The sequence below is a fragment of the Polypterus senegalus genome, chromosome 8 (genome assembly GCF_016835505.1).
Source record: "Polypterus senegalus isolate Bchr_013 chromosome 8, ASM1683550v1, whole genome shotgun sequence".
Classification (NCBI taxonomy): Eukaryota; Metazoa; Chordata; class Cladistia; order Polypteriformes; family Polypteridae; genus Polypterus; species Polypterus senegalus.
In genome coordinates this window covers 56,702,380-56,717,125 of record NC_053161.1, presented here as the reverse complement: position 1 = coordinate 56,717,125, position 14,746 = coordinate 56,702,380, and the positions used below count along the sequence as shown (strand labels likewise).

The following is a 14,746-nucleotide window of genomic DNA, read 5'->3' as shown; positions in this document are numbered from 1 at the left end:
CACGCCCAAGAGGGGAATGCCGGGAACCACCTGGAGCTCATCTGGGAGAGTATAAAAGGGGCCGTCTCCCTTCATTCAGGGCTCGAGTCGGGTGGAAGAAGGACGAGGCAAGAGAGGAGAGTGGAGGCGGCCCGAGAGGAGAGAGGAGAGTGGAGGCGGCCCGAGAAGAAGGCATTTGTGGCCAGAACTGTGAGTGTTGGGGTTTGTGCACTTTTGGACTGGGTCTTAGTGACCATTACCTATTGTAAATATTGTAAATAAAACGTGTGGTGGTGAAAAAACAACATGTCCGCCTGTCTGTGTCCGGGTCGGCTCCACAGTGCTTTATCAGTCAAGTGAACTAGAAAATGGTGTTTTTCTTTGATACTGAATTTAGTAAGGATTGTATCATTATATTATTATCAAAATGCCAGTCTGCTATATTAGCCAGAGAGTGGAGATGTGTTGCATGTTGATTAGGACATATAAGTGAGAATTTTACTGTACTCTGTACCTGTGACAATAATGACCTTATACGCCTGTATTACTTGTAGAGTTGCTAAAGAGGAATCTTACAAGGTTATTATTTAAAACATCAACAAATTCTGTGTTGCTGAGAATCACATCCAGTATCACTCTGACAAACTGCCGTCAATGAGCTGACGCTGGTCTCCCTTCACTAATATGGTTGGTACAGGATGCTATCCTCAGTCCTACTTAAATCTATTACACCTACAACAACATTTATTGACATAGCTCAGGGAACATGCAGCTTCCATCTAAATATTTTCTGCATGAAAGGAGCACACTAGGAGGCAAGCACAAAGCTTGTGCCTTTCAAAAGACACTAGCTGCCTGGTGCTAGTGTGAATGGAAAGGCACCACTTTTCATGAAGCAAATATTACTTTGAATCTTAAGAGAGCAGTGGCAGTTGTCATATTTATAATTTATAGCTGTGTCAAAGCACAATAATGTACCTACAGACACATTATGTGTGTGCCCAGCACATAAGAGAATAATGCTTTCAGCTCCTCTTCAGTTTCTGGTGCAACTCCTGCTCTAGAATCACTAAACACATTTTGAAATATGACCACCAAGAAACTGTATATACACTTGTGCTCTTGTATGAGCATTTTTTGTGCCTTAAAAATGCTGTGCAATGTAACTGCAATTCTAGCCTTAAAGCAGTTGAAAATCCTGAGCACATTTTAAAAGTAAATGTTTTACTTGGATTTTTGAATAAAAATGTTGAAATTGAGAATTGTGCCTTTTTAAAATTCTTCTTTTATAATAAATTAAAATTCATTTTAATTAAATATATTTTAACTAGCAACTTACTATTTCATGGGTTTATTGTATATCACCAGCTGTTTAGCAGAATGAAGTGTTCTGCTCAAGAACCCAAAGGCAGTGCTACTGCTTTAATAACAAATCTTACTTCATTGTTGCCTCTCAAGATTGCAGAGTTCCACAGATTTGCCAGACAGTGTTATCTAAAGAACTAAACTAAAACAAAAATGAACGCGAGCAATACAAAATACAAGTTACTCATGGAATACTGGTTTATGACTAAAAGTGAGACCTATTTATATTGATTAAATGAATATGATTTTGGCAATTTTTACATTGACTAAAATTAATGCAGATGGCATGACTAAAATAGAATATATGACTACATCAAAAGTAGGTGGTATAAACAACACTAGGTCAGTGTTGGTGTTGCTGCTCTTGATAATTTCTATGAATGATTATGGTTACGTATTCAGTTAACAAGCTGACTAAATATGCAGATGACACTGTATTCAGTGGCTGAGCAGATACTTTACAGTTACCAAATGATTCACAGATGACCCTGAATCTAACAATATCTTGGAAGGTATGTATGTTTCTGGAGTTAAGGTATGTTATGTTGCAAGTACTATTTGCTTTTTCCTGGGTATAATACCATTTAAAAAGAAAATTGTACTGTCTCATAAGTTCAATAACAGAACTCTTTATTTTTTGCTACTGGAACAGTGGCACCGCCATTTGTTTTCTTTAGCCAAGGTTTGAAGTTCACTATGTCACTCACTGGACAAAACTACTGAGATACCCACCAGACACACAGCAAGGCCAATGTGAGGTTTACACAGGGTATTTCAAATTTACAGCTGTACATCATATATCTTCCTTATTGAAAAATATGAAAAATACATTGGATATAAAACTTTTTATTTGTTTAATTACAAATGAATTATAGGCAGGGATAGCCGGCTGTAAGCCTCTAGCCAGTTTAGGAGACTATTCTGCCTGCTTGTTTTCCTGCTACTATAAGAGATGCCCCTTCGGTCCCAGCCTTTAAATCCCGGCTGAAGACTCACTACTTCAGTTTAGCATATCCTGACTAGAGCTGCTGATTAACTGTACATACTGCATCTCTGTTGTCAGTCATTAGCACTAAAGCATAAGTAACATGATAGTTATAAATTGTTACTAACCCTCACCTATTCTGTTTCTCTTCTCTGTACTGAAATGGTGCCATGGCCAACCTGCCAAGTTGTTTTGCCTGCCTAAGGTAAAATCCCTGATGGAGGATCACAGGAATCATGGGGTAGAGGGGTACCAGCGCTGTCTCAGCTGTGGAATGGCCAATTGGGGGAGGCAGCTTGATGGCTGAGGTTTCCTTAAGGAGGACTCTAAACAAATCCAAATCATATTATGGGATATCATCTACTGTTAAATTCTGCCTCTGTACTTGTAATATTTTTATTTTACCATAATACTGTATTGAGTATTACTTATGTTTTGTTCTGTATATTGTACTGTATTGTATTGTATTGACCTTGTTCTTTTTGACACCCACTGCACACCCAGCCTACCTAGAAAGGGGTCTCACTTTGAACTGCCTTCCCAAGGTTTCTTCCATTATTTTTTTCCCTACTAGGGTTTGGGTTTTTTTGGGGAGTTTTTCCTTGTCTTCTTAGAGAGTCAAGGCTGGAGAGCTGTTAAGAGGCAGGGCCTGTTAAAGCCCATTGTGGAACTTCTTGTCTGATTTTGGGCTATTTAAAAGTAAATTGTATTGTATTGTATTCTGCCCCCATAACGGAACAGATTCATTATTACAACCTTTTTACAGTTTTGTGTGACCTGGGAGCTTGGTCTCTTGAACAGGGTAATATCAACTGCATCTCTTTGGCAATGAGGAATCAGGTTAGTTGTGGATTTTGTCAGCAAAAGTATACCTAGTCTTTACTGAAAAGTATTAAAGCCCAAAGTGGACACCAGTGCTTGGTTTAGAATTGGAATGAAACGTTTGGCTTGGTCATGAGTAGTGGGATGACAGGGAAGTGATCGAATGTTGCTTACGGTACTCAACATACTTTTTCATTTAACTTGGTGCACTGCAGTTTATGAAGATTCTCCACATGGTGATGTTTTCACAGGGTAATTGCACTGGTAGGTTCACATCAAGCCCAAGCAGCTCACAGCCTTTAATCACTCAATCATACTACACTTCACACCGTTAAAAAGATGCTTGTAAAACAATAGACAACGACTGGGCATGAGATTTGAAACTAGGCCTCTGGATCCTTGAGGCATGTGCGATATGCTCTATGCTACCTCTGCAGTGTAACAATATTTGGCATAATTAAACAATGCACTAGGAGGCACTTAATAAGAAACCACCTGAGAAGTTCCTGGAAACTGATGGATGATCATTCACACTCTCATGGAATTAAACCTTTTATATGTTAGGATACATGTCTTTTTTCTAAACCATTTAAACAAGAAATCACACCTGCTACTAAAGAGCCCAAGGTTTCCTTTCCCATAGCACTTTTATTTTTCTCATATTCTGGCACTTTTATCTGCAGACCTTAACATTTATTTATTTTTACAAAGATAACATTTATTTGGAAAACATAATTTCCGACAGATTCGTTTCCTGTTGCACTCTAAAATGTGCTTTTGAATGTCCTGGAAGAAAAATGACTGCCTAAAGGAAAACTCATTTCAAAGGGAGGATTTGTAACCCCTTTGTAGCAGTGCTTTGTGATGTATGGCACTGGACTCTGTAGATTTGTGAATATATACAGATAAATGGAGAAAGTGGTCCCAGTGGACTGTTGGCTTTTTACTACCTGGCTGTGTGAAGCTGTTTCAATTTTCATTCCCTCATTGTATTCTCTGAGCAACATGTGAACAGCTGACCTCTCATTATTCTTCTCTTTCAGGTATTACAGTGCCACAATTCTACAGATGGCTGGAGTGAAGGATGATAAAATGGCAATTTGGCTGGCAGCACTCACGGCCTTCACAAACTTCATCTTTACTCTACTAGGAGTTTGGCTGGTGGAAAAAGTGGGGCGCAGAAAACTGACCCTTGGTAGTATAGCAGGTAAAACCACTAACAAAAACTGAAAGTAAATATCACATGGACTGTACCGTATAATAGTGTATATGTTCTATAACGGTACATGTTAAGACAACTGTGATGTACCTAGACTTGTGATACTGAGCATTTATTTGGTGTAGCACATTACTTTATAAAGTGTTCATGTTCTTTGAGTCCTTCGGTCCCATATCGCAAACCTGTACACCTCAGTTTAATTGGGGACTCAGTGTGAGAATGTATAATGGTGTGTCCCAAGACAGACCACAGACCTGTTTAGTGAAGGACTCTTCCTTACACCTAGCATTATGTTGATAGGTTCTGCCTTACCATAAAGCTGGGTTAACAGGACTAAGACCATGGATGGAAGAAGCTTTCATAGTGTGTGAATATTTTTTTTCAAATCAATAACTCAGTACTTAGTGTTTTTTCTGTTTCAATGGAAGGAAGTGTTGTACATTCTTACTACTGTGTGTATACAACAGTTTTTTTATGAATGAGACATAGTTTTCAGATAACCTTCCAGCAACTGTGCACTTTTCCTCAAAGAACGTACTCACACACACACACCAACAATCACACACACCAACAATCACACACACTGGGATAACTAAGAGCTTCTAATGAGCCTAGGTTGATTTTGCTGTATTCTGTCTTGAATGTAATAGCTACTCTTTGTATCTAGCTGTATGAAGCAAAGTAATGACTTCTATAAATGGGTAAAATTTTCATTTATTAAGCAAAGGTATAATTTTAAATTAAGATCTTATGTATATATTTAACTTACACACATATATTTATTAATATTACATTGTGTTATACAGCAGTATGTCAGAAATTGAGTAAACTGTTAAATGACATCCAGGGACAGATGGTAAATAATATGCTTAGAGGCATGGACAGAGCCCAAGTATGAAGGAATGGTATTCTAGCAAGACAGAAGCATCTGTAGAACCTGGAGTGAGCAATATAATTTAACAATGAGTCAATAATTCCCTGTTGATCAGTATAAGGCCTTCCAGCATATTGTTAAAAAGTATATACTGATATCCATCCATCCATTATCTAACTACAGGGTCACGGGGGTCTGCTGGAGCCAATCCCAGCCAACACAGGGTGCAAGGCAGGAAACAAACCCTGGGCAGGGCGCCAGCCCACCGCAGGTATATACTGATATGCACTTGCCATATAAGCTCATGAGCATCCAGGTTTTAATGAAGGAACCAACATTAAATATAGCTTTGAAGAGCGCTCTATGCACTTCATGTGATACCTTAATTATGACATAGAGCATAATATAAAATATGAAAGGCTTTAGATTTGATCACCTCAGCACTGTCAACAGTCTGTAGAAATCATTGGTATCAATTTGCAACAGTTCTCTGTTTGACATACGGTCATTTTCTGCACTTGCTTTCTTATATGAGTCTTCAACTCAATGAGGAGGTAAGATGAAGAGTTATTGCTGAGTAGTGAATAAAGTGTGGCAGAGTTTGGAAGGTTGTAAGAAAAGAAGTCATGGTTTCTTTGAGTTTAAGAAATGTGTTATACAATATAATATTAAAATAATTTTAAAAACTTGCATTGCTTATTAAATACTGTATTTACCAAAGTATCAACACTTACCAATTTCTCTCTGCAGGTACAGTACTGAGCCTTCTCGTTTTAGCAGTTGGATTTTTGTTGACAACTCAGCACTCTCCACGCGTTACTCTCCATCCCACAGATCCTTCATCACCAAACAGCACCTGCACACAATATGGGTATGACATTATTTTTATTTATTAAATGAGCAGCGTAACTCTAAAACGAGCCCAGCTGTCAATGAAGAAAGTGTTTGTAGTCCAGATGTTGATTTCCAGGTACAAGGAAGCCTATTTATAATGTGGAGTTACATGTTCAGTCTCGCGTGTGCACTCTGACATGCTATCAGACTGCCCTAACTGTAGTGTGACCCTTGATGTGGCTCTTTTTGTAAATAGCTTTATGCTTTTTGGAGCAGATGAGTATTTTAACATGTAGATAACTGAACAGCTTTATGCTGCAACAGTGTTGAGTTTGTTAATATTGTTCTTTAAACATGTGTAAAACTTAAGTGTAAGTATGTAATACTGAACAGAAATGCAGGATCCAGTCATATGTTTGACTAATCTATGGCTAGAACAGCCACAGATACAGGTATAGTACAGTGTAATCTCTGCATTTCTCTTTGTAGCCTTTTAAACTTCATTTGAGAATGCTGGATTTTTAATTTTATAAGATTTGTTTTTTTTCTTTGCTCGGCTTTCACAGAAGCTGCCACCATTTTAATTCTCTTTATTAGTCATTTATAATAAGTAAACTTTGCAACAAACATTATTTTGATAGCATTTGTCATGATTAATAGTGGAGCATAAAGTGTATCTTGACCCATTGAATTAGTAGTAACAAAATGTTAAAATTGTAAAAATGGCTTTTAAAATTTTTCTAAGAATTAAATTCAGATATACTTGGCACATTTGCTATTTGGTCTTGAGATGGCTGACCTCTGTGCAGTGGGCAGTGCAACAGCAGCTACAGCGGATATGAACTAATGCTTTCAGTAATGAACTGTATCATCTGTAATTCGGAGCAAATTTGATACAACATTGCCAAAGTAACCTTGTTCATGTGTACATGCATAGCAGCTCCAGGGACAGAATGGTTTTCTGCTTGGGAGTGAAGTTAATATGCTGCGACCACCTATGCATAATTCATTCTTGGAGAGCTCTTTTCCTTCTTGCTGTTTGTCTCTGTCAACCATGTTTATTTCGCAGATAAAGTTGTCTTCAAACGTGTCTACTGAATCATTTGTCAATAAATATCTGTTGCTAATATGTTTTTACTGCCTAAAAGTCTAGTGGTTTTGCTTTTTTGACATGTTTGATCAGCAAGATATTGTTTTTAACTTGAATTATTGCTTGAATGCAATTTTTTACCAGTTTGTAAGTGAATTTTTACTTGTGAATTATACCAATACTTCTGTGCACCAGCAGCAACAGGTTTATTTCTTCTTGGTTAGCTATCATTACATGTATTTCGCCAAATAAAAGAATTCTAAATAATAGTGACAAGAAAAAATAGCAGGCTTGGAGTGACCTGTCTATCTAGGGCAGTAAAAGGCCAAAAAAACTATTAATAGAAAAGAAGTCTTAAAATAGTCAGGATGCTCAGGAGAGATAGCATGAAGAGGAATGTTTCCACCATGGCATTATTTGCCCTCACAGTCTTTTCAGCCTGTGTATTTTATTTATTTATTTTTGCTAAAAACAATGGAAAGTAATTGGTTTTTAATGAGATTTCCAATTGAATCTGTTTCCTTTTTCTTCCAAATAAATCGGATTATGCAGTGCTCTGCTAATAATAAACAAACCAGTATTTTGTGCAAATTATCTTCATTTTCACCAGATGTATTATTAAAACAGTTTATGCAAATTCATATATTGTGACATAGCTTTTTAGCTTTTACAGGCACAATGCTCCCTGATAATCCCTGGGATCAGACTTCCTTAGTACTATCAATGTCTGTTTCTGTTTCTCTGCCTTTCATTTACTGCCTTAGCTATGTCATCTGTAAAACTTTTTTGGTGTTGTGGTGATTCATATCTAATAAAAGAAATGACCACCCCAAAGTACTTGAATCATAACTGTGTAAGTAAAACAAAAGTGAACCGCACTGTTCAACTCACCATCAAAATGGAAAGAGTGGGCATGCAATGGCAAGTTAACTTTCCTTCCTGTAATGTGAGGACTTCTCTGTTTTTTACAGCTGGTTTGGCTTTAGAGAAAATAAATAAAACTAGAAAAAATGGCTAATTTTAATTTTCAACAAATTGATTTTTAGTATTTGAGTATTATTTGAGTATTTTCAATAATAACTGCAACCGTGACACTCCTATCTAAAAAATCATTCTGAAAACATTAAAAACGAAATATAACCTGACTGATTCTGAATAACAAAAAAGGACCAGCAAACCTGATAAGCTAAGATCTTAACCTGAGTGCCAGAAGGAGTGACAATAGGTTGAGCTGCAAGTTTGCAGACACTTGTGGTGTCATTTTACTACATTTACAGCTTCTCATTTTGTGATGGAACATCCACATACTAAGGGGGCAAAAGATACAACCATATTAAATGTAATTATAGCTATTTCAAAACCTCAAAAGTTCGAATTCATTCGTAAATAGCCCTGTACTAGTAATAAAGGTACAAACCATTTTATTTGGAGAAACTTTACATTTTTACTATTATCAATTCAAATTTTTCTTTTCTTTTATATTTAGTTTTTCATGATAAAGAAAATCTGATATTCTTTGTACAAAAATCATATATTTTTTTTCTAAAAAGCATAACATTTCACAGTATTTATAGTTCATTTATACATTCTCGGAGTGTCCATTTCAGAAATACCCTCTGCTGCTCTTATGTCTTTTTGCTGTGAATGTAGTGCTTAATGCTCAGTAAATCGGACCATTCGGAGTAGGATTTTGTGGCTTAAGCAAAAGAGTCAAAAAAATGCCAAGCACCTTGATGATATTTTTTTAAACAACACTGGAGCCATTACAAGCCATGGACTAAGAATTTTTATTATTCTAATTTATCAGTTATATTGTAGGTAATCACATATAGTTTTGCATTGTGTCCATCCTTAATTATGTGGTGTCGATTTTTATGTAAAAATAATCTTCTTATAATGTTTGACAGATACTGTGATGGTTGTATGTTGGATCCAGACTGCGGCTTCTGCTATCAGATGAATGGGTCTTCCGTGGGTGAATCCTCCTGTGTTTCTGTAAATAAGGAGTCAACAAGTCAAGCATCATGGGGCAGGTAGGACATATTTGTACCTGGTTAACTAAGTGATGTGCCTTAACATCAAAAAAGAAGGCTGAGTTTAAGATATCTTTTAATGTTTAAAATATACCATGGGCACTTGACTTTAGTGATGTGTGAAGCTAGCTCGCAGGTAGTATACCAGTAAAATATGAAGAAAATCTATCAGATAATACTAAGAAACACAAGCACAAATATGACGACATTGTGCATATTTAAAGACTTCAGTCAGTTGTAACGGTATGGCTTCAGGCGTGGGAGGAAAGTTGCATCTCCAGAAAAGGCATGTAAATTCACACATTTAGATTAAGAGGATTTTGATGAAGGAAGTTTGCGGTCTTAGCCTTGATGTTTATATACTGTAATAACACAATCATTCTCTGCAACCGAGTTACCTGAAATATTGCTGCTTCTGGGCATTGATTGGAACCTCATATTTGCCACATTGGATTAATTTGACTTATACCTAAAAACAATCCCAAATGACACCACATAACCATCCTGTATTTCATTTATTATATTTGTATGGCATCAGTTCCTTCAGAAACATGTATGTTGATAAATTATTTGCATTTTTTTATATTTTAGCATTAAAAATAACTTGTCACAAATGTTTCTTTCATTACATATTCACTAGAGGCTTTAAGAGACCTTAAGGAAGGCCAGGAAATTATGCACTATAGTGACTACATTAAAAAAAGCAGTACTGCTGACAAAGGAAATGCATCAGGACTATAAAAGGTTTTCATTAAAATGCATCCAGTCTTAAAGCCCTGTAATATTTCACAACTTTTTCAGCGATTTTCAGTCACAGACTTCATTTATATAATTTTAGCAAGTCAAGGGTAGTTGTAGTGTACTCCATGATTACTAGTCAGATGCTGTAACATATCCAGTAACTTAGTTGTGGAAGAATAATTTTAGGGTAACTTAGCTTTCATCTTAAAGAAATACCATAAAGGGTTAATAAATGTCAGTAACCTGTGCAGGCACAACAGGAAATCAGATAAAGGTCAATTGAATAACAAAATGTACTGAAAGATGTCTAAGAGATGACTAAGAAATCAGACGATGTCCTATAAAGAACCAAAATGAACAATTGTTATATGCACAGAAATTTCAAGGGTGGTGGCTCAACCCAAAGGTATAAGAAGAGCCATAATATAATATAATAAACTTTTATTTAATATAAGTCATTTGAGTGCAAACCAATGAACCAACCGAGTAAATGTATGCATTGATTGACACTGTATGTAAATTCAACAGTTTATAAAATTAACCTCTATCCTTTGTTTCTCGGACCATTCTGATCATTCTGACCATGCTATAATAAACTGCTTTTAAAGAATGCTCCGTCTAAGGCATTTTGCCAAGGAGTAATTAAATTATACAACTTTAATCCTACCTGATTACTGATTTGTCCTTTTAGAGGAAGCTTCTTTCTTTAATAAGATGTTAAATTTCAACCAGTTTGTGATTTATCCCAACAAAATGAAACAGGTTTAACTCTATACTCTTATGTGTCTGAAAATTGAGAACCAACGAGCACTTAGGCTGTAAGTACATTGCACATAATACAGAAATGAGGAATAAGAAACATGGGTATTTTGGACCTCACAAGTACAAAAGAGGCTTGTGTGTCTGATGTCTTGTGTTTTACGTACCATGATAGAATGGAAAAAAGAAAGAAAAAGTGCCAAAAGAAAAGTGGCTGAACTTTTCGTACCTCTAAAGCACAGGTATCAAACTCCAGGCCTGGAGGGCCGCAATGGCTGCAGGTTTTCATTCTAACCATCTTCTTCATTAGTGACCTGTTTTTGCTGCTAATTAACTTCTTTTTCTTTAGTTTTAATTAACTTGACTCAGGCCCCTTAGTTGTCTCTTTTTCTTTAATTAGCAGCCAAATAATAATGAGACACAAAACAAGCTGCCACATGATTAGCTCACCTGTGTCCGTCACACAATATCTGAAAATAAAGAAAAGTAAGGCTGATCTCTCAGGTCACCAAAACATTTGATGAACAGAAAATTAACAGTTTTGGAAATATCTGCTGTGGCAGAATGAGAGCAGCAACAAACCACAAAATTAAATAACGGGCCTAATTAATTAACAGCAAGAATCAGCTTCTCATTAATAGATTGGTTGGAGTGAAATTGGTTGGAGTTTGAAATCCCAGTTTATCTGTTGGCTTGTTTCACATCTCATTTCTGTTTGGCTGCCATTTCATGAAGAAACGAATCAATTCAGAGGACTGAATCCTTAAAAACAGGGCTATTAAAATGAAGGGGAAAGGAGTTAATTAGCAGTGAAAACTTGTCAATAATTAGGAAAAGGGTCAGAATAAAAACATGCAGCCCTCCAGGCCTGGAGTTTGACACCCCTGCTGTAAAGCATTCATACAACACTGGCTGTCCGGCAGCATGTTATTGGCTGTCAGAAGGTGGGGCTAACTTGCTGTGCTTTGGAATTGTGAAATTGTTTTAATGAAGTTGTTGAACTTGCAAATTTTACTCATGTAATCTGAGATCCTTGGGTGATGAGATCAATAAATGCAGTCTAGTTTCACAACCCCTCCAACTAGAAGTTTCCAATTAACTGAAAACATCCTAACCAACTTAGTATCTAACATTAGAATAAGATGTGCTGTGATGAAGACTAAACAACAAAGTTGTTGTGTCTCTAAATTTCCTTTTCATTTTTCAGTGTGGAAATAACATTTACTCTTTTTTTCTTTTTCTTATGCATACTGACCCAGTGTCTTGCTGAATCCAGTTCCATAACCCATTCTCATCCAGAACAGAGCAGAGAAACCAGAGCTGTGGTTGTAGGTGTGATGCATGCTTACTTAAATGCATGCCACATCAGTTTACATGTTTGCTAGTAGCTTTAATATATAAAAATACACATCTTTAAGATCTTTAGTAAATTCAGCATCATTGCCCCTCACGCATAACGCAGTAAGAAATAGAAGTGCAGTATATTCAGGGTAATCCAGAGAATTGTGTCAGTGAGTTTTCTGATCACCTGCCTCAAACATGGGGTTAAGCAGTTTTTTGCATTGCTTCAGGTTCATTTTTTAGGCAACACATAATAAAAATACCTACATTTGTGTTATTAATGCACCAACGCGAGTGGCAGCCTTTCCAGCAGCTCTGTGTATGACTCTATCTATCTATCTATCTATCTATCTATCTATCTATCTATCTATCTATCTATCTATCTATCTATCTATCTATCTATCTATCTATCTATCTATGTTTATTTAGTGCCTTCAACTATCTATCTATCTATCTATGTGTCTTTCTTACCTGCCCTATTAAAATACTGGACCACATCTGCGCCTGCAAAATATAACAAGCATTAAAATTGCCCATTTTCTGTAATTTCTGTGAGTAATCAATGATCGTGAAACCCAGTGCAGGACTCACCTTGTATATACTGGGAGGTGTCTTCTCAAGAGTACAATGGCTTAAAAGCTGACATTGCCATTGCAATAAGAAAGTTGTTTATTAAAATTTCCATGGCTGAATCATAAACAGTGGCAAATCGAGGATAGAAAAGCCTAGATTTTGGTTTTATTTGTCTACTGGGGATTTCTTTAAATGAACTGCTGAAATGCCATATGTACATGCAGGAAAATAAAGAGTACATAGGTGTTTTTTGCAAACCTGCAGATTAAACCTAAGCAGTGAAGCAACAACTACCAGTGAAGATTCTTCAGTTTAATTACAGCTTAATTACATTCAGAATGGTCAAAGGTGACACTATCATAACCATTAAAACAGCATTAAACCCATGCAGCGCTCTGCTACCTGTCAAAATATGTAAAAAGGTAAGGGACATATTGCATTAAAACCTTTATGCATTAATTAATAACAGTAAAAAAGGAACCTAGTATGTACATGATCAAGGCAAATACTATAAATAGCAGGGAGAAGCTCAGAGAGGCAATGAGAAAGATAACAGGTTTGCCGGAGCAGACTGAAGTTTGATTAAATCGGTCGCAAAGGTCCTATGGCTACTGTAGTTCATCTGAATCTGACATGAAAGGGTACTTTCTAGCATGTCATGAAACTTTCAAAAGTTAAAAAATATATATTTGGCATAAAGAAGAATCATATGAAAAAGACCTATTGGGTAACCCCCAGTAGATGAACGCAGAGCCACATCATGACATATGTGTGTACCATAAAAGATCTGCTGCTGTCACATCAAAAGAATTGGTGAGTACTTGACACTGATTGAAGGCTTAGCATCACCTAGTCTTGTCAGGCTTAAAAACTTTACTTACCAGCAGTGTAAATCCACACAACTGTGTGTATTTAGAATTCAATGTGTTTAACACTGCTGAACTGTAATCAAATCAAAAGTAGAATTAGTTAAGGATGTAACTGTAGACTTATGAAAATCATTTGTGTTTTTTTGCAACAGATAATAAATAATATATTTTTTTTTTATTTATTAATTTTATTACAATCAATACATAGCAATCAAGTTTTTACAAAAAAAAAAAGAATTATGCTAAGAACAGATCGATCCCCACCCTTGAGAGAGAGAGCAAGCCAAACGGTGTAAAATTTAAGGCTTGTAAAAATACCTAAATCAACAAATTCTCTGTGCTTTATAAAATCATTTCAAAATATTACTGATTAGATCCTGCCATGTTTTAAAAAAAGTCTGCACAGATCCTCTAACTGAGTATTTGATTTTTTCCAATTTTAAATAATATAACACATCAGTTTCCCACTGACTTAAAAGAGGAGAGTTTGGGTTCTTCCAGTTTATCAGAATAAGTCTGCGTGCCAACAGTGTAGTGAATGCAATCACAATTTGTTTGTCTTTCTCCACTTTAAGACCCTCTGGAAGAACCCCAAACACAGCTGTTAATGGGTTAGGAGGGATTGTGAGTCCAAGACTGTCTGAGAGGTAATTAAAAATTTTTGTCCAGAATAATGTTAATTTGGAGCAGGCCCAGAACATGTGACCTAGTGAGGCTGGGGCTTGGTGCAACGGTCGCAGGTTGGATCATGCCCTGGAAACATTTTGAGAGTTTTAGTCGAGACAGATGTGCTCGATATATAATTTTGAGTTGTATAATTGTATGCTTTGCGCATATGGAGCTTGAGTGAATTCTCTGCATTGCTACTTTCCACTCCTTTTCTGATATATTAATTGAGAGGTCATTTTCCCAGTGTCCTCTTGGATCTTTGAAAGGAAGGGATTGTAAAAGGATTTTATATATTGTAGAGATGGAGTCTAACTCCTTGAAATTGAGCAATAATTTTTCCAGCGTGGATGAGGGTGCAAGATGAGGAAAATCTGGAAGGTTCTGTTTAACAAAGTTCCTGATTTGAAGATAGTGAAAGAAATTTGTAGCTGGAATGTTAAATTTGGAATGTAATTGTTCATAGGATGCAAAGACGTTGTCTATATAAAGATCTCTAAGCAAGTTAATTCCAAATTTTTCCAGATATTAAAACTGCATATGTTTGTGAGGGTTGAAAGAGGTGGTTCTTTTGCAGGGTGCCACAGAAAGAAGCT

General features: G+C 36.2%; 1 protein-coding gene across 2 annotated transcripts in view; it reads left to right on the top strand.

The window, feature by feature from the left end:
- The window catches only part of LOC120533955 (proton myo-inositol cotransporter), a 480,413-nt gene that overhangs the window by 445,863 nt on the left and 19,804 nt on the right, over positions 1–14,746 (top strand). For both annotated transcript variants that reach the window (XM_039761108.1, XM_039761107.1), the window contains exons 6-8: positions 4,195–4,358; positions 5,995–6,115; positions 9,076–9,201. In XM_039761108.1, coding sequence (XP_039617042.1) covers positions 4,195–4,358; positions 5,995–6,115; positions 9,076–9,201 — 411 coding nt within the window. The remainder of the gene's footprint in view (positions 1–4,194; positions 4,359–5,994; positions 6,116–9,075; positions 9,202–14,746) is intronic.